Source organism: Zootoca vivipara, chromosome 1 (genome assembly GCF_963506605.1).
Source record: "Zootoca vivipara chromosome 1, rZooViv1.1, whole genome shotgun sequence".
Taxonomy (NCBI): Eukaryota; Metazoa; Chordata; class Lepidosauria; order Squamata; family Lacertidae; genus Zootoca; species Zootoca vivipara.
Window position 1 is genome coordinate 83,698,141 of NC_083276.1, and position 16,932 is coordinate 83,715,072.

Here is a 16,932-nt window from a genome sequence, read left to right on the forward strand (position 1 = left end):
CCCAGTACGTTTCCGAGCACAATTCAAAGTGTTGGTACTGACCTTTAAAGCCCTAAACGGCCTCGGTCCGGTATACCTGAAGGAGCATCTCCACCCCCATCATTCAGCCCGGACACTGAGATCCAGCACCGAGGGCCTTCTGGCGATTCCCTCATTGCAAGAAGTGAGGTTACAGGGAACCAGACAGAGGGCCTTCTCGGTAGTGGCACCCGCCCTGTGGAACGCCCTCCCAGCAGATGTCAAAGCAATAAGCAACTATTTTACTTTTAGAAGACAACTGAAGGCGGCCCTGTTTAGGGAAGTTTTTAATATTTGATGCTGTACTGTTTTTAATATTCGGTTGGAAGCCGTCCAGAGTGGCTGGGGAAACCCAGCCAGATGGGCGGGGTATATTATTATTATTATTATTATTATTATTATTATTATTATTATTATTATTATTATTATTAGCAGAATGACTAGGGAGAAGCAAAGTTGCTGAAATCTCCTCTCAGAATCTTTATGCTTGTTTAGTTTAGTTTAGCATGCAAACAGAACCATTGTTTTACCGCATTTAGGTGGTAATTGGGAATACTTTCACAATTGTGTTGTTGTTATTTTTTAATTCTCTGAAGGATTTTAATGAGAAGAAGAAAAAGAAGAAAAAGAAACAACTGAGAACAAGGAAGGAAAGGAATGAGTTGCATCAGAAACTTACTCTGAGTCAAACACCAAAACATAAGAAAGATATCCTGGTAAGAGGCAAATTAAAACAGACCAGATAAGTGCCTTTGCTGGAGGAGGACAGCCAGCTAGAAATGTTTCCCAATGGAATGCAATTCAACTGTTTGGATATTTCACTAGTTTTCTGTCTAGTGAGTGTTGCTGTTGTTGTTTTTTATTATTATTCCTTTATTATTGAAATGGTCTAGGTTATCCTCATGACTGACACTTTTATGGGGCTGAATGAGACACTTGCCTCAGGACGTGGGTGACATATCAGTGCCTTTTCTCCTCCCTCACAGCCCCCCCCTCCCCAAAGTTATTACTCTTACCTCCCCAGTTTTGCTCACATCACCCTCATTTTTTTTATTGTCCTACACAGTAAATTGGTGGTGCGCTGCCTCCATACGTCTTTTAAGTTTGGTGCCGCTCCTCCTACTCCCCTGTTACTGGCCATAGCCAGGCCTCCACTGACTGACTGGTCACTTACCACACTACTGTCCTGCAGCAAGCCTGGTCAGTGCTGCTATCCCTTGAGAAATCTAGGTGAGTCACTCATTGTCTCATGGAAAGGTCTGGCTTTCTTGGGCTGCCAGGGGTTGCCAGTGCTTGCTGGGTTGGCTGTCTGGTACTGTCTACTGACACAACTTAGTAGAGCTGCATTGTTAGAAAGACAAGCAGAAGCGTCTCATCTTCCTCAGTCCTTCATCATTGACATGACTGCACTAACTAGCCTGGGCAAGACATGTAGTGGTTTGGGAGGTGCACTTTTTAGAGTGGAAGATTTTTGAGGTCCTACATGCCCCAAAATCTGGCTGTTCAGCCAGCTACCTCACTTTGTCAGTTTTTGGCTCGACAGCCAGCTTGCTTCCTGCTTTGAACACTCCTTTCCCACTTTCTGCTAGCTGGGAGGGAGTGCCTGTGAGAAAAATGTGGAGGTGCTGGCAGCATCCTGCCTCTGTCTGTTCCTTTGGTTTTCCTACAATTCACTCCTCCAGGTAGAGTGTGCTAGTTCAACTGAGCAGCAGAAGGGAGTGAATGAGCAGGTTTATCGCTGTGTTTTCTGCAAGTCCATGGCAGCAGTGGTGGGAAGTGTGTGTTCCCATGCCTATACACCTACCTACCCCAGTCTGACCTAGTGGCAGAAGGAGACTGAGAGAAAACGCTTCTTTCTTACTCCTTATTCCTCTTCTTCTTTCCTACCTGTACTCCTCCTCCTCTTGAAGCCATTTGACCTTGCAACATTGTCCAAATAAGGAAACTGCTGAGAGGTGAAAGGGAAGAAGGGAATGAGAGAGGACGTGTGTGTGCCAAAATACAGACAATGATGTTTCATAGCTGTGCCTATCCCAATAGCAGACTATATATAATCACACACTCAGCCAGTTCCTACAGACCAGCTTCAGTCTTGTCGTGCACCAGAATAGAGCTTTCATAGATCATAGTCAGCTTCATCAGATGCAGTCTTGAAGGTGCCACAAGACTCCCCCTCTGGAAATTTAGTGTATGAGGAATAAGAGAGCGAGAGAGCTGCTGTTGTCAAACAATACCATGAAGGACTTTGGCAGTGGTTAACATAAGTCAGTGAGTGTGGGTATGGCAATATGCCATGCTCTGTATCTTTCACATTGTATCTGTGAACAGTGGGGCATGCATAACCCAGCTGTAGAGGGGTACCACTGAGCCTCTTGGGCCTGCCGATCAGAAGGTCAGCGGTTTGAATCCCCATCACGGGGTGAGCTCCTGTTGCTCTGTCCCAGCTCCTGCCAACCTAGCAGTTTGAAAACATGCCAGTGCAAGTAGATAAGTAGGTACTGCTGTGGCAGAAAGGTAAACGGCGTTTCCATGCACTCTGGTTTCCGTCACGGTGTTCCGTTGCGCCAGATGCAGTTTAGTCATGCTGGCCACATGACCCAGAAAACTGTCTGTGGACTCCCTTGGTCTGAAAGCGAGATGAGCGCCACAACCCCATAGTTGCCTTTGACTGGACTTAACCATCCAGGGGTCCTTTATCTTTTTTTTTTAAGCATCTAGTGTGTGAGAGAGAATATGAGGGCAGGACAATAGATAATGTTGGAAATTAAGCAGTGTGTAGGAGTGATGGCTTATCTCTCTCTGTTTATGAATGAGAGGTGTATGAGAGCACCATGAATGTGGCAGAGGCACCATTTACTGTTCTGCCTCAGGTAGCAAAATGTATTGGGCAGGGCCTCAGTATTCTGCAGAAACAATCACTGTTTTGTTATAATTTGTTTGTGATTTGTAAGGCAGCCCACCTATTAGCCACACTGAGCCCTTTATCTCAGGAGGTGGATTGGGAGTAGAGAATATACATGCTCCCTCTGGCCTGGCCACCCACCCACCACCATTTTGCCTGCTGCCGGCAGCCTGCCCAGCTTCCAGGTACCCTCCTGTTGTCTACTGTGCAGCAGCCAGTGGCACCCACTACCTAGCATTTTAGGAACTTCCCTGCTTTGCCTCTGCAGTGCTGAGTTATTCCAAAAAGTATTTCCTTATTGTAAAGCACTGAGGGCAAGGTGACAGCAGAGATCATCTGTGTCTCCCCCATTTTTCAACAGCAAATACTGTTCAAAGTTCAACTGTATGAAATACAAAAGTTTGTTAATGGCACAGGATTGCTGTGAGGAAGCAAGTAGCCTTGTTAGTGTCTGACACATAATTATTTTTCTTTTTAAGGGGTCATATGAATGATCTGTACATAAAGGGTACAGTAGGAGACCTTACACCTATTTTTTATAAAAAAAATACAACACACAATTATAAATGTGACATTTTTAAAGGTTACAAAGCAGAGTGGGGATGAAGGTAGTTGTTCCTTATCATCATTGATGTTATGGGCACTATCCACTATACCCTTGCACCACCAGCAGGTTAATCATAGTTCCTTATCATCCATCTGTCCAGCACACAGCTGTTAACATTTCTTATATGCTGTGGTCTAATTAACTAGATTGTGATTAATTAGTAGTGGTAGTAATGATAATAGTAGCAAGGGTTGCCATATTTCAAAATGGATGGTGGATATGCTGTTTCTCTTCAACTGTTGATAAATGGCTGCCTACTCTTTTCCTAGACAGGAGATAGTTCAGTTGCACATATAGCAATGCCATCCAATGCATACCTAAAGGTTGTATTCAATGGTATATCTTACAATAACAGAAGATTATTTAATTCAGTGGAGGCTTGCTTTAGCCAAGTGAGGAGGGGGGAGATTTTTTGTCAATTCCTTCACTACAGTACCCATGCCACCTGCACACAGTGTTTGAAAGGGTCATCTAATCCACTGGAACAGATTTTTGAGGCATGTAGGGATCTGCAGGAAGAAGGTAGAATCAGCCTAAATTGGTTCTATCCTCATTCCTTTGACAGAAGTAGCCACTGAATCAAAGAGCTTTCCATCAGCAGGAGTGACACAGTTGGATATGACCCTAAGATTCTGTCATAATCCCCCCTCCCTACAGAAAAGCATGGGGGATAATTGCATTTTGTAGACTGAAAATCACTACAATCTACTTTGGATGTGAAGAGTTCCATATTTAATCCCTGATTATCTTCAGCAAAATAATCTCATAGCAAGGCAAGGCTGAAAGAAAGATCTGCCTGAGACCAGGAAAAGTTGCTTCCAATCAGAGTAAACAGGCCTGACTCAGTTTAAGAAGGCGCATATTTTCAACTAGATACACCAAATAAAATAAATACATAAGTCAAACAAAAAACAGGAGTATTCTTTCACAAAGTGTTCCATTTATAGTTGTGTCTACACTAGGGTGTCAATATATATATGGGGCACTGTTCCCATGTTTGTGTTGTGTGTGCCTTCATTCACATGCTTTCACACTGTTCATAAGTATGACATGCACTGATACTGCTATCATTTTGGCACTAAGCTAAGATGTATTTGTTTGCTCAGGCATTTTAATTTTTTTTGGTTTTGTTTAATGTCTTTCTCTGCTTTCTTTCTTTCTCTTTGTTTGTTTTTTGCTACCTCTGCATTTTTTATGAGTTTGTTCATTGTTTTCTTGATATGGTGATTATAGTTTATTTTCTGCTGCAGCCTGTCCTTTTCTAAGCATTGATGAAGGGCAGGCAATAAATATTTTAAATTAAGAATATATCATACAAAAATGATTTGTAAACTCAAAGACATGCATTTTCTTAAAAGACAATACAGAAAGAATGCAAAACAAGGCAGTGGTGTAGCTAGGGCTTTTGCTGCCCAGGGCAGTCACTGAGTTTGCTGCCTCTCTCACTGTTCATCATCTGGGAGCTCTACCTCCATCAGCTACAGAGCCTGGCAGCTGACTCCTCTCCACCATCAGCTTCAGTGCAGCTGAAGCCTGACTTCCATAGAATCATAGAGTTGGAAGAGACAACAAGGGCCATCCCGTCCAACCCCCTGCCAAGCAGGAAACACCATCAAAGCATTCCTGACAGATGGCTGTCAAGCCTCCGCTTAAAGACCTCCAAAGAAGGAGACTCGACCACAATCCTTGGCAGCAAATTCCACTGCCAAACAGCTCTTACTGTCAGGAAGTTCTTCCTAATGTTTAGGTGGAATCTTATTTCTTGTAGTTTGAATCCATTGCTCTGTGTCCGCTTCTCTGGAGCAACAGAAAACAATCTTTCTCCCTCCTCCATATGACATCCTTTTATATATTTGAACATGGTTATCATATCACCCCTTAACCTTCTCTTCTCCAGGCTAAACATGCCCAGCTCCCTAAGCCGTTCCTCATAAGGCATTGTTTCCAGGCCTTTGACCATTTTGGTTGCCCTCCTCTGGACACGTCCCAGCTTGTCAGTACAGTGGAACCTCGGTTTATTAACACCTCGGTTTATGAATTTTCAGGTTACAAACGCCACAGACCCATCTGGAACGGATTAATTCACTTTCCATTACTTTAAATGGGAAAGTTCGCTTCAGTTTATGAACGCTTCAGTTTATGAACAGACTTCCGGAACCCATTACACCCATGCTTCGGGTTAAGTACGCTTCAGGTTGAGTACTCCATGGACCCGTCTGGAAAGGATTAATCCACTTTCCATTACTTTCAGTGGGAAAGTTCGCTTCAGTTTATGAATGCTTCAGTTTATGAACAGACTTCCGGAACCAATTGTGTTAATAAACCGAGGTACCACTGTATCCTTCTTGAACTGTGGTGACCAGAAGTGGACACAGTATTCCAGGTGAGGACTGACCAGAGCGGAATGCAGTGGTACTATTACTTCTCTTGATCTAGATGCTATACTCCTATTGATGCAGCCCAGAATTGCATTGGCTTTTTTAGCTGCTGCATCACACTGTTGACTCATGTCAAGTTTGTGGTCTAGATCTCCTAGATCCAAGACTCCTAGATCCTTTTCACTGCTCTCAAGCCAGGTGTCACCCATCCTGTATTTGTGCCTTTCATTATTATTATTTTGCCCAAGTGTAGTACTTTACATTTATCCCTGTTAAAATTCATCTTGTTTGCTTTGGCCCAGTTGTCTAATCTGTTAAGCTCATTTTGAAGTGTGATCCTGTCCTGGGGGGGGGGGGGTATTAGCCACCCCTCCCAATTTGGTGTCATCTGCAAACTTGCTCAGGATGCCCTCAAGCCCATCATCCAAGTCATTGATAAATATGTTTAATAAGACTGGGCCCAAGACAGAACTCTGTGGCACCTCACTAGTCACTTCTCTCCAGATGAAGAGGAGCCATTGATGAGACCAGCGACTCAAGACCAGCAACAGACCACATTAAGAGTTCCAGAATGGGGCCCAGTGGAGGCTGAACTGGGCAACCAAAGAATCCATTGGATCCTACACAGGCACACTAAGATTAGAGATCCAATTTGTGTTTCTCTACTGTGCCAGCTTGGTGCAGCAAAACCTCAAGAAAATAGCCCTTCCTACCATCCACCCTTCACTGCAGGAACCAGAAGGAATTCAGATTGACAGTGGAGCTCCCACTCTTATCATCCTTCAGGGCAGGGTTAGCATTGTTCTGTAGGACTGGAGAGATGTAATTTCAGATATTCAATCAGGCACAAATTGACCATCTGACCTTGGGCCAGTCACTATTTCTCAGCTTATCCAATGGTCAATGGTATTTTAATTTCAGTGTAAATGAGAGTCTGCTTTTGTAGCTGATTGTATACAACAGTGCCCTCTTTATGTATTCACATGGCAAACATGTAGGGTGCCCTCTCCACACACACACACACACACACACACACACACACACACACACACAATAAGGAAGCAATACAAAGTGCTTATCTTTTAACCTTTTAACCTTGCCATTTAAATGGTTTAATCCTGATAAAATATCCTGTTTCCAAAAAGGACAGGAGATTGTAATCTGATCTCTTCATCACTTTTAATTGATCTCTGAGACGAGGGGAGGAAAATAATAAGGGGGTTGGCTGGGCTGTGTGCACATTACTGCTTACTCCAACTTTGCTTGGAGGGAAGCCTTCCCCCACCCCTTCCTCTCTCCAGGTTTTCTCTCTCACACAGTTGCAAAACCAGACAGGGCAGCAGCCCACCTTCTGCTTCACGGGGAAAGGGGAAGGAGGATCTTCAAAGGAAAGGGGAAGCAGAATCGCTACGGGGCACCAGGCACCATCCTGCCAGCAAAGTGCAGCTACAGTTAGTTGCCAGGTGAGAGGAGGCACAGCGAGGGAGGATGACTGAAGGAGCACACATCCACCCCACCGGCCAAGCACCTCCTGCGGTGGCCTGCCCCCTGTAACCCTCCCTAAATATGCTACTGAAACAAGGCAACTAAATGGCACATTGTAGGTCAGCAAAAAGAGGCATCTGCTTTCTTATTTCCTGAAGATTGTGGAAGGGTGTAATTAGATAGGAAGGCAATCAGCCTGTTCTGTAGCCCGCTCAGCTTGGCATGCCTGAGATTCATCACATAGACAAAGACAATTTGATAATTAGCATTTGCCAATGGCACAGGGAGATGGGACCAGGGGTGGAAATCAATTTCTTTGACTTTATTGTCAGATGATAGGAAGGGGCAAACCTTCCCTGCAGGTGTGAAAGAGTTGTTTTGAGTGGATGTGACCTACAAGGAGTTTTTGGATTCAAATAAGTTCCACTGAGGGGGGGGGAGTGGAGGGTACTAGCTTCTTGCTGCAATAGCATAAATAGCATTAGATAATTATGACTTCTTTTATTGTATCTCTGCTTGTGAAAGAGGAAGCCAATGAACTTTCACCATTGTGTCACCCTGACTTGTACTCCAAATCTGTTAGCATTAGTAGCAGCTTGTGAGGCCCAGACAAAACCATGCTGATGTTCTTCACCAACTGCTGGTTGGTCATCCTGATCTGATTAATGGATGAGTAATCACTGAAAGGACTTTATTAAAAAGATATTGGTGAAAGGACATTTTCATTATTATTTTGCATTTTAAGACCATTAGCAAGGATTGTGTTTGAAGAACTCTAATTGTCAAGGCATATTATATCAATAGACCACCCATATCCAACTATTTGAGTTGATTTAGAATGCATGATGTTCCAGAACTCATGTTTATTATATTGATCAGATGGCAGGCATACATATTTGCCTATATGTACAATATTAAATTGATATATGTTCACTTCTGTAACTGCAGAGGCTATTGAACCTTCAACCATGTGCGAAGTATCTTGTGCTGAATGGGACTCTCTCTGTGTGACCGTTTCCTCCTCTGAATTTCTCGACTCTCCTCTGCTTTTCCTGTTTGAGTGGAATAAGGAGTCTCTGTTAAGAGACCTTGGACAGCTTCCCATTGAATCATTTCACTGTGATTTCAGAGTGAGCCAAGATACCATCTCTCTATTAAATTCCTTTAGGAAAGCACAATTTCTCCAAGTGTTGAAAAAAATCATAGCCTTTCCCAGAGATCATGGAGAGACAACAGTTCAGAACAGAAGAAGAAGCAAATGAATCAACTATTCTGTGTGTGTCAGGTTGGTTTGTGGAATCTGATTTTCTGTTACAGTTCACCATATGCTCAGTGCCTTTCGGATGAAATTTATAAGTGTCTCGGTACACTAAAGAACTGCATTACACAATTCATCTTGGAGACTCACCCATGATACGAATAATAAAGGAATGTGCTTGAAATAAATCTTTGAAAAATACTTTAATGAAATGTTAGATTGGATAAAGTGTTGAAGCATAAACTTGTTCCCTTTTGAGTGCATATGTTGTAGGTGGCTTTTGCCACACTGGGCATAACGTTTTACCTTAATTACCAAAATAACATTTGGGCAGTGGACCATTTCAATGGTTACTTGGCGACCATACATTCAGAGAGCTATAACAAGAATTTAATATAGGGCATTGGTTTTCAACCAGTGTGCCATGGCACCCTGGGGTGACTTGAGGAACATTCAGGAGAGCCTGGGGGGCTGCCCTTTCATTAACTTGTAACTCATATCTTCCTGCATTCTCTCTCTCCTTAGGAACATTCAGGGGAGCCGGCAGCTTTAACTTACAGCCCATTATCTTCCCGAAATAAAACAACAGCAAAAAAGTGGGCAAACAATTTTGCATGACTGTTTATCTTCTTAAAATCTCCCCCCCAACAAAAATCCTCCTCAGCTTCACTAACTAACAGTTCCTTAGTTTTACACAGAGGACTTGAGCAATGCAAGAAAATAGCAAAACAGCTTGCTGGTGTGTGTGCCTAGATGTGTGTATACTCTATAAGGAGGGATTTAAAAATAACCCTGAAAGTGTCTTCTGGCTTCCCTTTCCTACCTCCAACATCCCTCCCTGCTCTTCTTCTCTACCTCTCGCCACAGGCACACCCCCTCTTCCTTGACAGTCACCAAACTTTATCAGGACAGGGAGAATGTTGCAGAAAAGGACAATGTCTGCATGTGTGTCCTGTGCTGTGTTTCTTGCTTTCCTTCCCTGCAATAACAAAATATTTCTGCTTCTGATGTTAATCTTGTTTTGCCCTCCCTCCCCCCATTTGCACACTAATTTAGGAAAAGGCATGCTGGGGATGCCTTGTGGGTTGCATCAGCTTGGCCCTGCAGAGCAGTGGCATTGCTTGGTTTCCCGTTGACACATGCGTTTCCACTTACACGTGCCCCAAAAATGGCACCAAAAAGGGGCAGGGTGGATTGGGGTGGGGGCAGAATGGGGAAACCCCCCACTTATGCATGTCGTTTAATGGAACCCCAGTGTAAGTGACTTCCACAGGGGAGCAGCAGAAAGAACATGGTTGGTCAAGGGAGCCGTGAACTCAGAAAGGTTGAAAACCACTGATACAGGGTATCACAAAGATGACTGACATCACAGCATATAAGAAACTACAAAGTTGAACCAAGAGCTCTTTTAATATTGCCAAGGAAATTTAACAAGAATAGAGGGCTGAAAATGCTTTGGAAAAATCCTACAGTTATATATCAATACACTTTGGACACACCAAAGAGAGATGAGAAGATATAAAAATAACCATACATTACTGTCAAGGGTACTAGAAACCTTAGCACCTAACATATTCTCCAGTAAATGCCCTTGAACTATATCTGGAGGGAAATAATGGGGTAGGAACACTTACAATGGAAGTCCCTTGGGTTTGAGTGCATACTTCTAATATGAAAACACTTAGAAAAGGATAAAGAAGGGATCACTGCTTCCCAACATGCAGCAAAACATACATATGTGTGATTTTCACATGATAGTTGTACACAAGTGTACTATACTCTTTCCTATACTTATGCAAACCAATATAAGAAAAAATGCTGCCCATAAGGCAGATCTAAAATAAAGTGGTGTTTGAGGTAAGTATCAGTCCATACTGAAAAGTAGCCTTTTCAGCATTGCTTAGGTTAGTTTTTGAATTGAATAAAACAAATACATGATCAAAAGCAGAACACAGACCCTTGCAAAGGACAAAGGCAATCTTCCTGGTTGACTGAAGAGAAGAAAGTCTGTTTATCAACGGGAAAGGTAAAATAGGGTATTGAAATGTTTTGGTGAGCAACGCCTGGACACACATGGGCAATGAATGTGCATACATGGTGGGGGAAAAAGATATAGGGTGCACTTTAATATGAGGCATATATAAAAATAAGAAATTCAGATACTGATTTATTCTCTACATTTTTTAAATACAGAACAGAAATCTAGAAAAGTCACACTCTCCATCCGTACAAGAAGAAAACATAGATAAGAAGTATCAAGGTGAGGAATCTATCCTTACACATATTGCAGAAAATTGCTTTATTTTTTGGGGGGGTGTGTGTGTATACATGTCTGTGTTATGGCGAAAGACTGTTTAAGTTGTGGCAGACAGGAGCCACTACCATGCCACCATGATTAACTATTATTGCTTTATAAATATATAAACATGATGGGGACAGAAGGCAAAAGTTTACTCCTTTTCCCTAATTTCCAAATCACAACTGTACCTAGGCCCATATAAATCAAGTGATAAATTTCTCTGGATTACATTATAATCAAAGTCTAGTCCAATTCTCATCTAAGGGAAACTTGTAAGTGGTGTACATGAGCACATATATGGAAATGCACCTGTTTTTTCATGTACAGGCAACGGCCAACTGACATGCGATTGCACACAAGCACACAATGCCGAACCCAGATGTGACCCAAAAATGTCACTAAACTATCATTATCACAGTGGAATGGGGATGGGGTGAAAAACTTTATGCAGGTCCCACTAACATACAGGGGATCCAGAATGTAACCCCTGTGCAAAATGAGGATTGCCTGTAATGTATATATAAATAGGAATTTTAAAATAGTTTCTGTATACTCCCAAGTACAAGGCAGAGGATGGCATATATTTCTAGCAGGGGAGTGGCATCTGTAGTTTGTTAAGGGTGCTGGGATCTGTAGCTCTCTTGAGGGGTCAACAACAGTTTCCAGAATTCTTTGGAGGATGTTTTGTGCCTTAAATGTCTGTTGAATGTGCCTTAAAATGTATAGTGTGGATGTGACCATGTTGCTGCTTTTCAGTTAATAATTTCAAGGTTACCAAAAAGTGTCTTTCAGCCATCAAATACCTGGATATACAGAAACTTTTTTAAAGTTCCACCTGAAAGTTAATAATTAATAATACCCCACCCGTCTGACTGGATTTCCCCAGCAACTCTGTGCGGCTCCCAACTGAATATTAAAAACAAAACATCAAACATTAAAAACTTCCCTAAACAGGACTGCCTTCATATGTCTTCTAAAAGTTGTGTAGTTTTTTATCTCCTTGACATCTGATGGGAGGACGTTCCACAGGAAGGGTGCCACTGCCTGGTTAACTTCTCGCAGTTAAGGGACCGCCAGAAGGGCCTTGGAGTTGGACCTCAGTGAATGATAGGGGCTGAATGATGGGGGTGGAGACACTCCTTCAGGTATACTGGGCTGAGGCTGTATAGGGCTTTAAATGTCAGTAGCATCACTTTGAATTGTGCTCGGAAATGTACTGGGAGGGCGACAGATGCATGCCACTCAGAAGGGCATTTCACAAATACTGAACTGCCACCAAGGCTCCAACATGGGTCTCAACCAACTGGGCACTAGCCAGAGGTGTAACCACAAACAGAGTTTATACTACTGGTTGTAGGGCCTAAGATGGTTGATAGTGGGAGAGGTGCTCTTTTAGGAACATGGGTCTCTAGGTGCCATCATTCACTTATAGCCAGTACAGCACTTTCAGGACCCATTTACCAATTTTGAAAGATAGTGGTATTTTAAAAATTCAAAAAAGAAAATGGGAATTGGCATCCACTTGATAATAAGCCTGGCAATATTTGCTGTTGTGCTTTTGTACACTTTCTGGGTTTTTTTCTTTTTTTTACGGTATGCAGACCACCACCACCCCATGCCCAGAAAAGAAAAAGATAGTGGAGGGTATGGGAGTAGTGAGTATAGGGAGGGGCAAGAAACCCAGGCAGCCCATATGCATTCTACCAAGCTCTACCCATTGGTATGGAATCGCAATTAAAATTGTGACTGAAAAAACAGGGCTATTCAGTCCACTTGGCAGTTGTGGAAGCAGGATGCCACAATTGGATTTTGCCCGTATCTTTCTTTGCAGACACTCCAGGGGGCAATATTGAGCTACATCAGAGTATTTGTCACAAACATTTATCTTGCAGTGCACTGAATTCGTAGCAGGATATAGGCTTTTTGGTTGCAGAGGATATTTTGAAGACAGGTTCCTTCATCTTACCTGTGTCTTTCCACTGTGTAGAACTCACTCTGGTTAAGCAGAACACCCCAACAATAGAACGTGAGATCAAGATCAAGGATCCCCAGCCGCTCCTGGTAGCTATGATTCCATCAATAGAACAGCGACGGAGCCTCACAAAGTCACCCATCAAACAGCACCCATTTTCCTTCCATTTACAGCCTGATGGAGAACTTCATGAGAAACAGAATGCAGGTACGGGACTGGGGTAGTTAAGCAGACAAATTTACCTGTGAGGTTAAGGGACAGAATGAGCATTTAGGATCCTAATAAGAAAATTCTGCCAGATGAAGACGACAAATTTAGGTGTGAAGCTGGACAAGATGGGTACTTGTTCTCTTTAATTGGAATGTCTGTCAGACACCAAATCTAAACCATTGTATTAAGTGAAACATTTCACCCATCACAAACAGACAATCTTCTCATCAGCCAAGACATTGAGGAAAATTGACATCATTGCTGACTTTAGTCCAGCCAGAAATAGGTAAAGGTAAAGGGGCCCCTGACCATTAGGTCCAGTCGCGGATGACTCGGGTTGTTTCGCTCATCTTGCTCTATTGGCCGAGGGAGTCGGCGTACAGCTTCCAGGTCATGTGGCCAGTATGACTAAGCCGCTTCTGGCAAACCAGAGCAGCACACGGAAACGCCGTTTACCTTCCCACCGAAGGTAAACTTATTTACCTATTTATCTACTTGCACTTTGACCTCCTTTTGAACTGCTAGGTTGGCAGGAGCTGGGACCGAGCAACAGGAGCTCACTCTGTTGCGGGGATTTGAACTGCCGACCTTCTGATTGGCAAGCCCTAGGCTCTGGTTTAACCCACAGCGCCACCCGTGTCCCTTAAGAAATGCACTACTGCTATTTAGTTTTGATCTGGCATTTGTGTTTCCCTTTACTTCTTTACAGGCACTTGTGTTCCATCCAAATGTCCTCGTGATCTTGGAGTCAAACGACACAGGTACTACCGGATCAGAACAACTCCTGGGCACCATGACAGCCTCTTGAAATGGCATTGATTTAATTGTCTAACTTCAGGCCTTTTCACTAACAGTTTACTTACATGATGATACATGTGCAGGAAAATATTACGTGTACTTCCAGAAAGCAAGGTGGATTAGTCTTTTGCATCAAAAACAACAAAGTGTCTTGTGGCACCTTAAAGGCAAATACTGTATATTTATTGTGGCATAAGCTTTTGTGGAATACAGTACACTGCATATAAATATTTCATCTGTATGTTTTTGGACCTCATTTACAGCCACCATCATGTATACAACCCCCGCTCCCACCCCAAGAAAACCATGTGTATGCATTGTTCCCATAATTAATTGTTTAGTGTTTAAGAGGCCACAAGACACTTATGGTGTTAGGTTTACAGTTATGTGTATGTGAATGCTCTTTACGTACATGCTGAGGCTGTGTAAAGGGCATCTTCTGTACAGTACTCAGTGACTGTTGCCTGGTTTGTGTGTTATAATATTATAAATATTATAATCAGGTTAAACTAGGTGAATTGAGGCTGGGTGGCTAATGTGTGGTGCGATGTAGTAGTAATAAACTTTATTCACATTAGCCAACAGCCATAGCAACGATAGAACAATACAATATGTACAAATAAAAACATTGGATAAAAGGCACGTTTTAGTATCCTAAATTATCAGTCAGTTGGTGGCCCTTAATCTACTTGCACCATCAATGTATCTAGCAACATTTGCTGTTATTTGGTCATTTTGGTCTGATAAGAGGAAGTGGTGTGATGTAGTTTCTATTTAATGCAATGTGAAACTTTGAAAGTAACCTTGGCCAGTTGCTCTTCATTTATCTTTGAGCTATATGATAATTCAACAAATAAAAGGCTACTTCGTTGAGACACACAAAAGTAATCTCTGTCAGCACTCAAGTGATTGCTAATCCTGCTTGGTAAAACAACCGCCACTGTACTGTATTCTTTCACCTGTTAGAACATGAATGAAAATCAGAAATCAATGCCAAACTACATGCTTTATTATGCTTTATTGCATTTGTCTCAGGATTTTTGTTAAATGGCCACTGGAAACTTGTTTGGATCAGGACCATGGCAGGGCCCTTTTTCTACTGGGTTGCAATCTAAATGAAATTTGCTCCTGGAAACTGCTTCTGTTGTTAGGGAGAAGGTCCTCCCCTCCCTGTATACCGTGGTCCTGATTCTATTCAGGGGTCCTTGCAAGTGTTAAACAAACAATGCCCCCCAGACATGTTAAATACAATTGCTCAAGTTAAGAGTCTAACCCTCATAACTGACATTTTCCTGCATGAAATGCTAATACCTTTAGGTTGTGGATAAGCCTTGGTCCCTGCTATGTCTTTGTGAAATGAATTTCTTTCACTCTCAATTTATTAATTAATTACAAGTGCTTGTATACCACTTTTTATCTACAATATAGTATTCGAAATTTAATTATTTAAAATAACTGTTTTTCTCCCCCAACCGTCTTTTTAGGTCCATGTGGTGGAATCCTGAAGTGCCTTCTGTGACTTTAATGCTGCGTCGAAGTCTTTCTTTGAAATCTCATAGCCTTATTGACAACAAAAACCTATGGAATCTGAACCAAAGCAGGTCACAGATTATTCCCTACCGAGAATACAAATGGAAACCACTCAAAATTGACCACGTGGTTCTGAAGTCTGAAAATGAACATCATGCCAAAGTCAGGGGAAATCCAAACATGATTAAACAAAAATATTCATTACGGAAGAACAGAGAGGCTAATCCAAAGGCAAAATTTGTGCACAAGGAACATCTTGTGCCCTCCTATGAAGCCATAAACTTTTAATAACTCACAAAGAGTTAACTTGTTAGAAGGAAAGCTGGCACTCTCCTGTTGCAGGCATATTACAAATGTTTGGCACAAAGTCTACTGTATTTTGATGATGAGAGAGAATTTGGAGTATTGGCAAAGATGATGGGAGATTTCAGTTGTCTTATTTTTATAGGTCTGTAGCTGAGATTAACTAATTTGAAAGGGCAAAGCTTTCCCCCCGTTAAGACCTTTGGTTAGTACAATGCATTTCAGGGAGAACACATAATTTCCACCCCTATATTTTATTCATAAGGTAAATATGTAGGAAGTACTTGCAAGGAAGTATTGGCAGGTGGGATGTGCTTAACCTTCTTGCCCGCAGCTTCTGCTCTGCAGATGCCTCACATGGCTATTTTTAATTATTCCCCACCAAATCAGGGTCAAAAATTAGCTTAGGGGAAAGATCCAGTGGGCACAGGATGACTCAGTGAGTGTGAGGGGTTAAACAGCCTTTCCCTCATGCTAATTCTCTATAAATTCCACTTCCACCATCAGACACGCATTCCCCAACCCTCCACCATTACTTCCCAACTTCACATTTACTGAGGTTGCATGTCATTCCACCATTTTTTTCTTTTAGTAAACCCCCGCCCCCACAAAAAGTTTCCTATCAAATGTGTACATGAATTATTATTTTAATGATGAAGGGTAAATATCTGAAAAATGCTATGTGAATTAATAATAGATGATTGTGTAGCAGTGCGCACAATAATAACAGAAACAATTCTGTTGCTGTAATGTTGGAACTACACAAGGAAAAAATGCAATACTCAGGTACACGTTTTGTTGCATTTTTACCTCTAAAGTGGTACTGTTACTCTTTGTGAGTGAAAAGTATGTCTTGTGGAACATTAAACAGTATAGTAAAGGTACTGAAGTTGCAGCTCTATTTTTTTAAGTTTCCAATTATCATAAAATAATTGTTAAGTGTTCTAAAACACAGCCAAATGGAACATATTTATGTAGAAATCTACTGAATGATATTTCATTTTGCATAATGTAGCTAAAAACTATTTCTGTAGTAGAGAATCCATCAAAACTATATCCTGGACTCGGATGTACTTTGATGACCTGTTATAAACAAGTCAGTTGTGTTACCATACAGCTATAATTCTCACTATGAAGATTTTGGATTATAATCCAGGAAGGAACAAAGAAAT

At 42.0% G+C, this 16,932-nt stretch overlaps 1 protein-coding gene across 6 annotated transcripts in view; it reads left to right on the plus strand.

Moving 5' to 3' along the window:
• AGBL2 (AGBL carboxypeptidase 2) overlaps positions 1-16,676 on the plus strand; it is a 30,192-nt gene extending 13,516 nt beyond the window's left edge. For 2 of the 6 annotated variants that reach the window (XM_060277878.1, XM_060277876.1), the window contains 7 exons: positions 615-734; positions 7,225-7,368; positions 8,559-8,675; positions 10,842-10,908; positions 12,935-13,126; positions 13,839-13,890; positions 15,412-16,676. In XM_060277878.1, the coding sequence (XP_060133861.1) occupies positions 615-734; positions 7,225-7,368; positions 8,559-8,675; positions 10,842-10,908; positions 12,935-13,126; positions 13,839-13,890; positions 15,412-15,745 (1,026 nt within the window). In that variant the 3' untranslated portion in view covers positions 15,746-16,676. Of the gene's footprint in view, positions 1-614; positions 735-7,224; positions 7,369-8,558; positions 8,676-9,173; positions 10,742-10,841; positions 10,909-12,934; positions 13,127-13,838; positions 13,891-15,411 lie in introns of those variants that run through there. The other 4 variants (XM_060277874.1, XM_035126450.2, XM_060277880.1 and 1 more) reach the window with 4 other exon arrangements.
• The last annotated feature ends 256 nt before the right edge of the window (positions 16,677-16,932 follow it).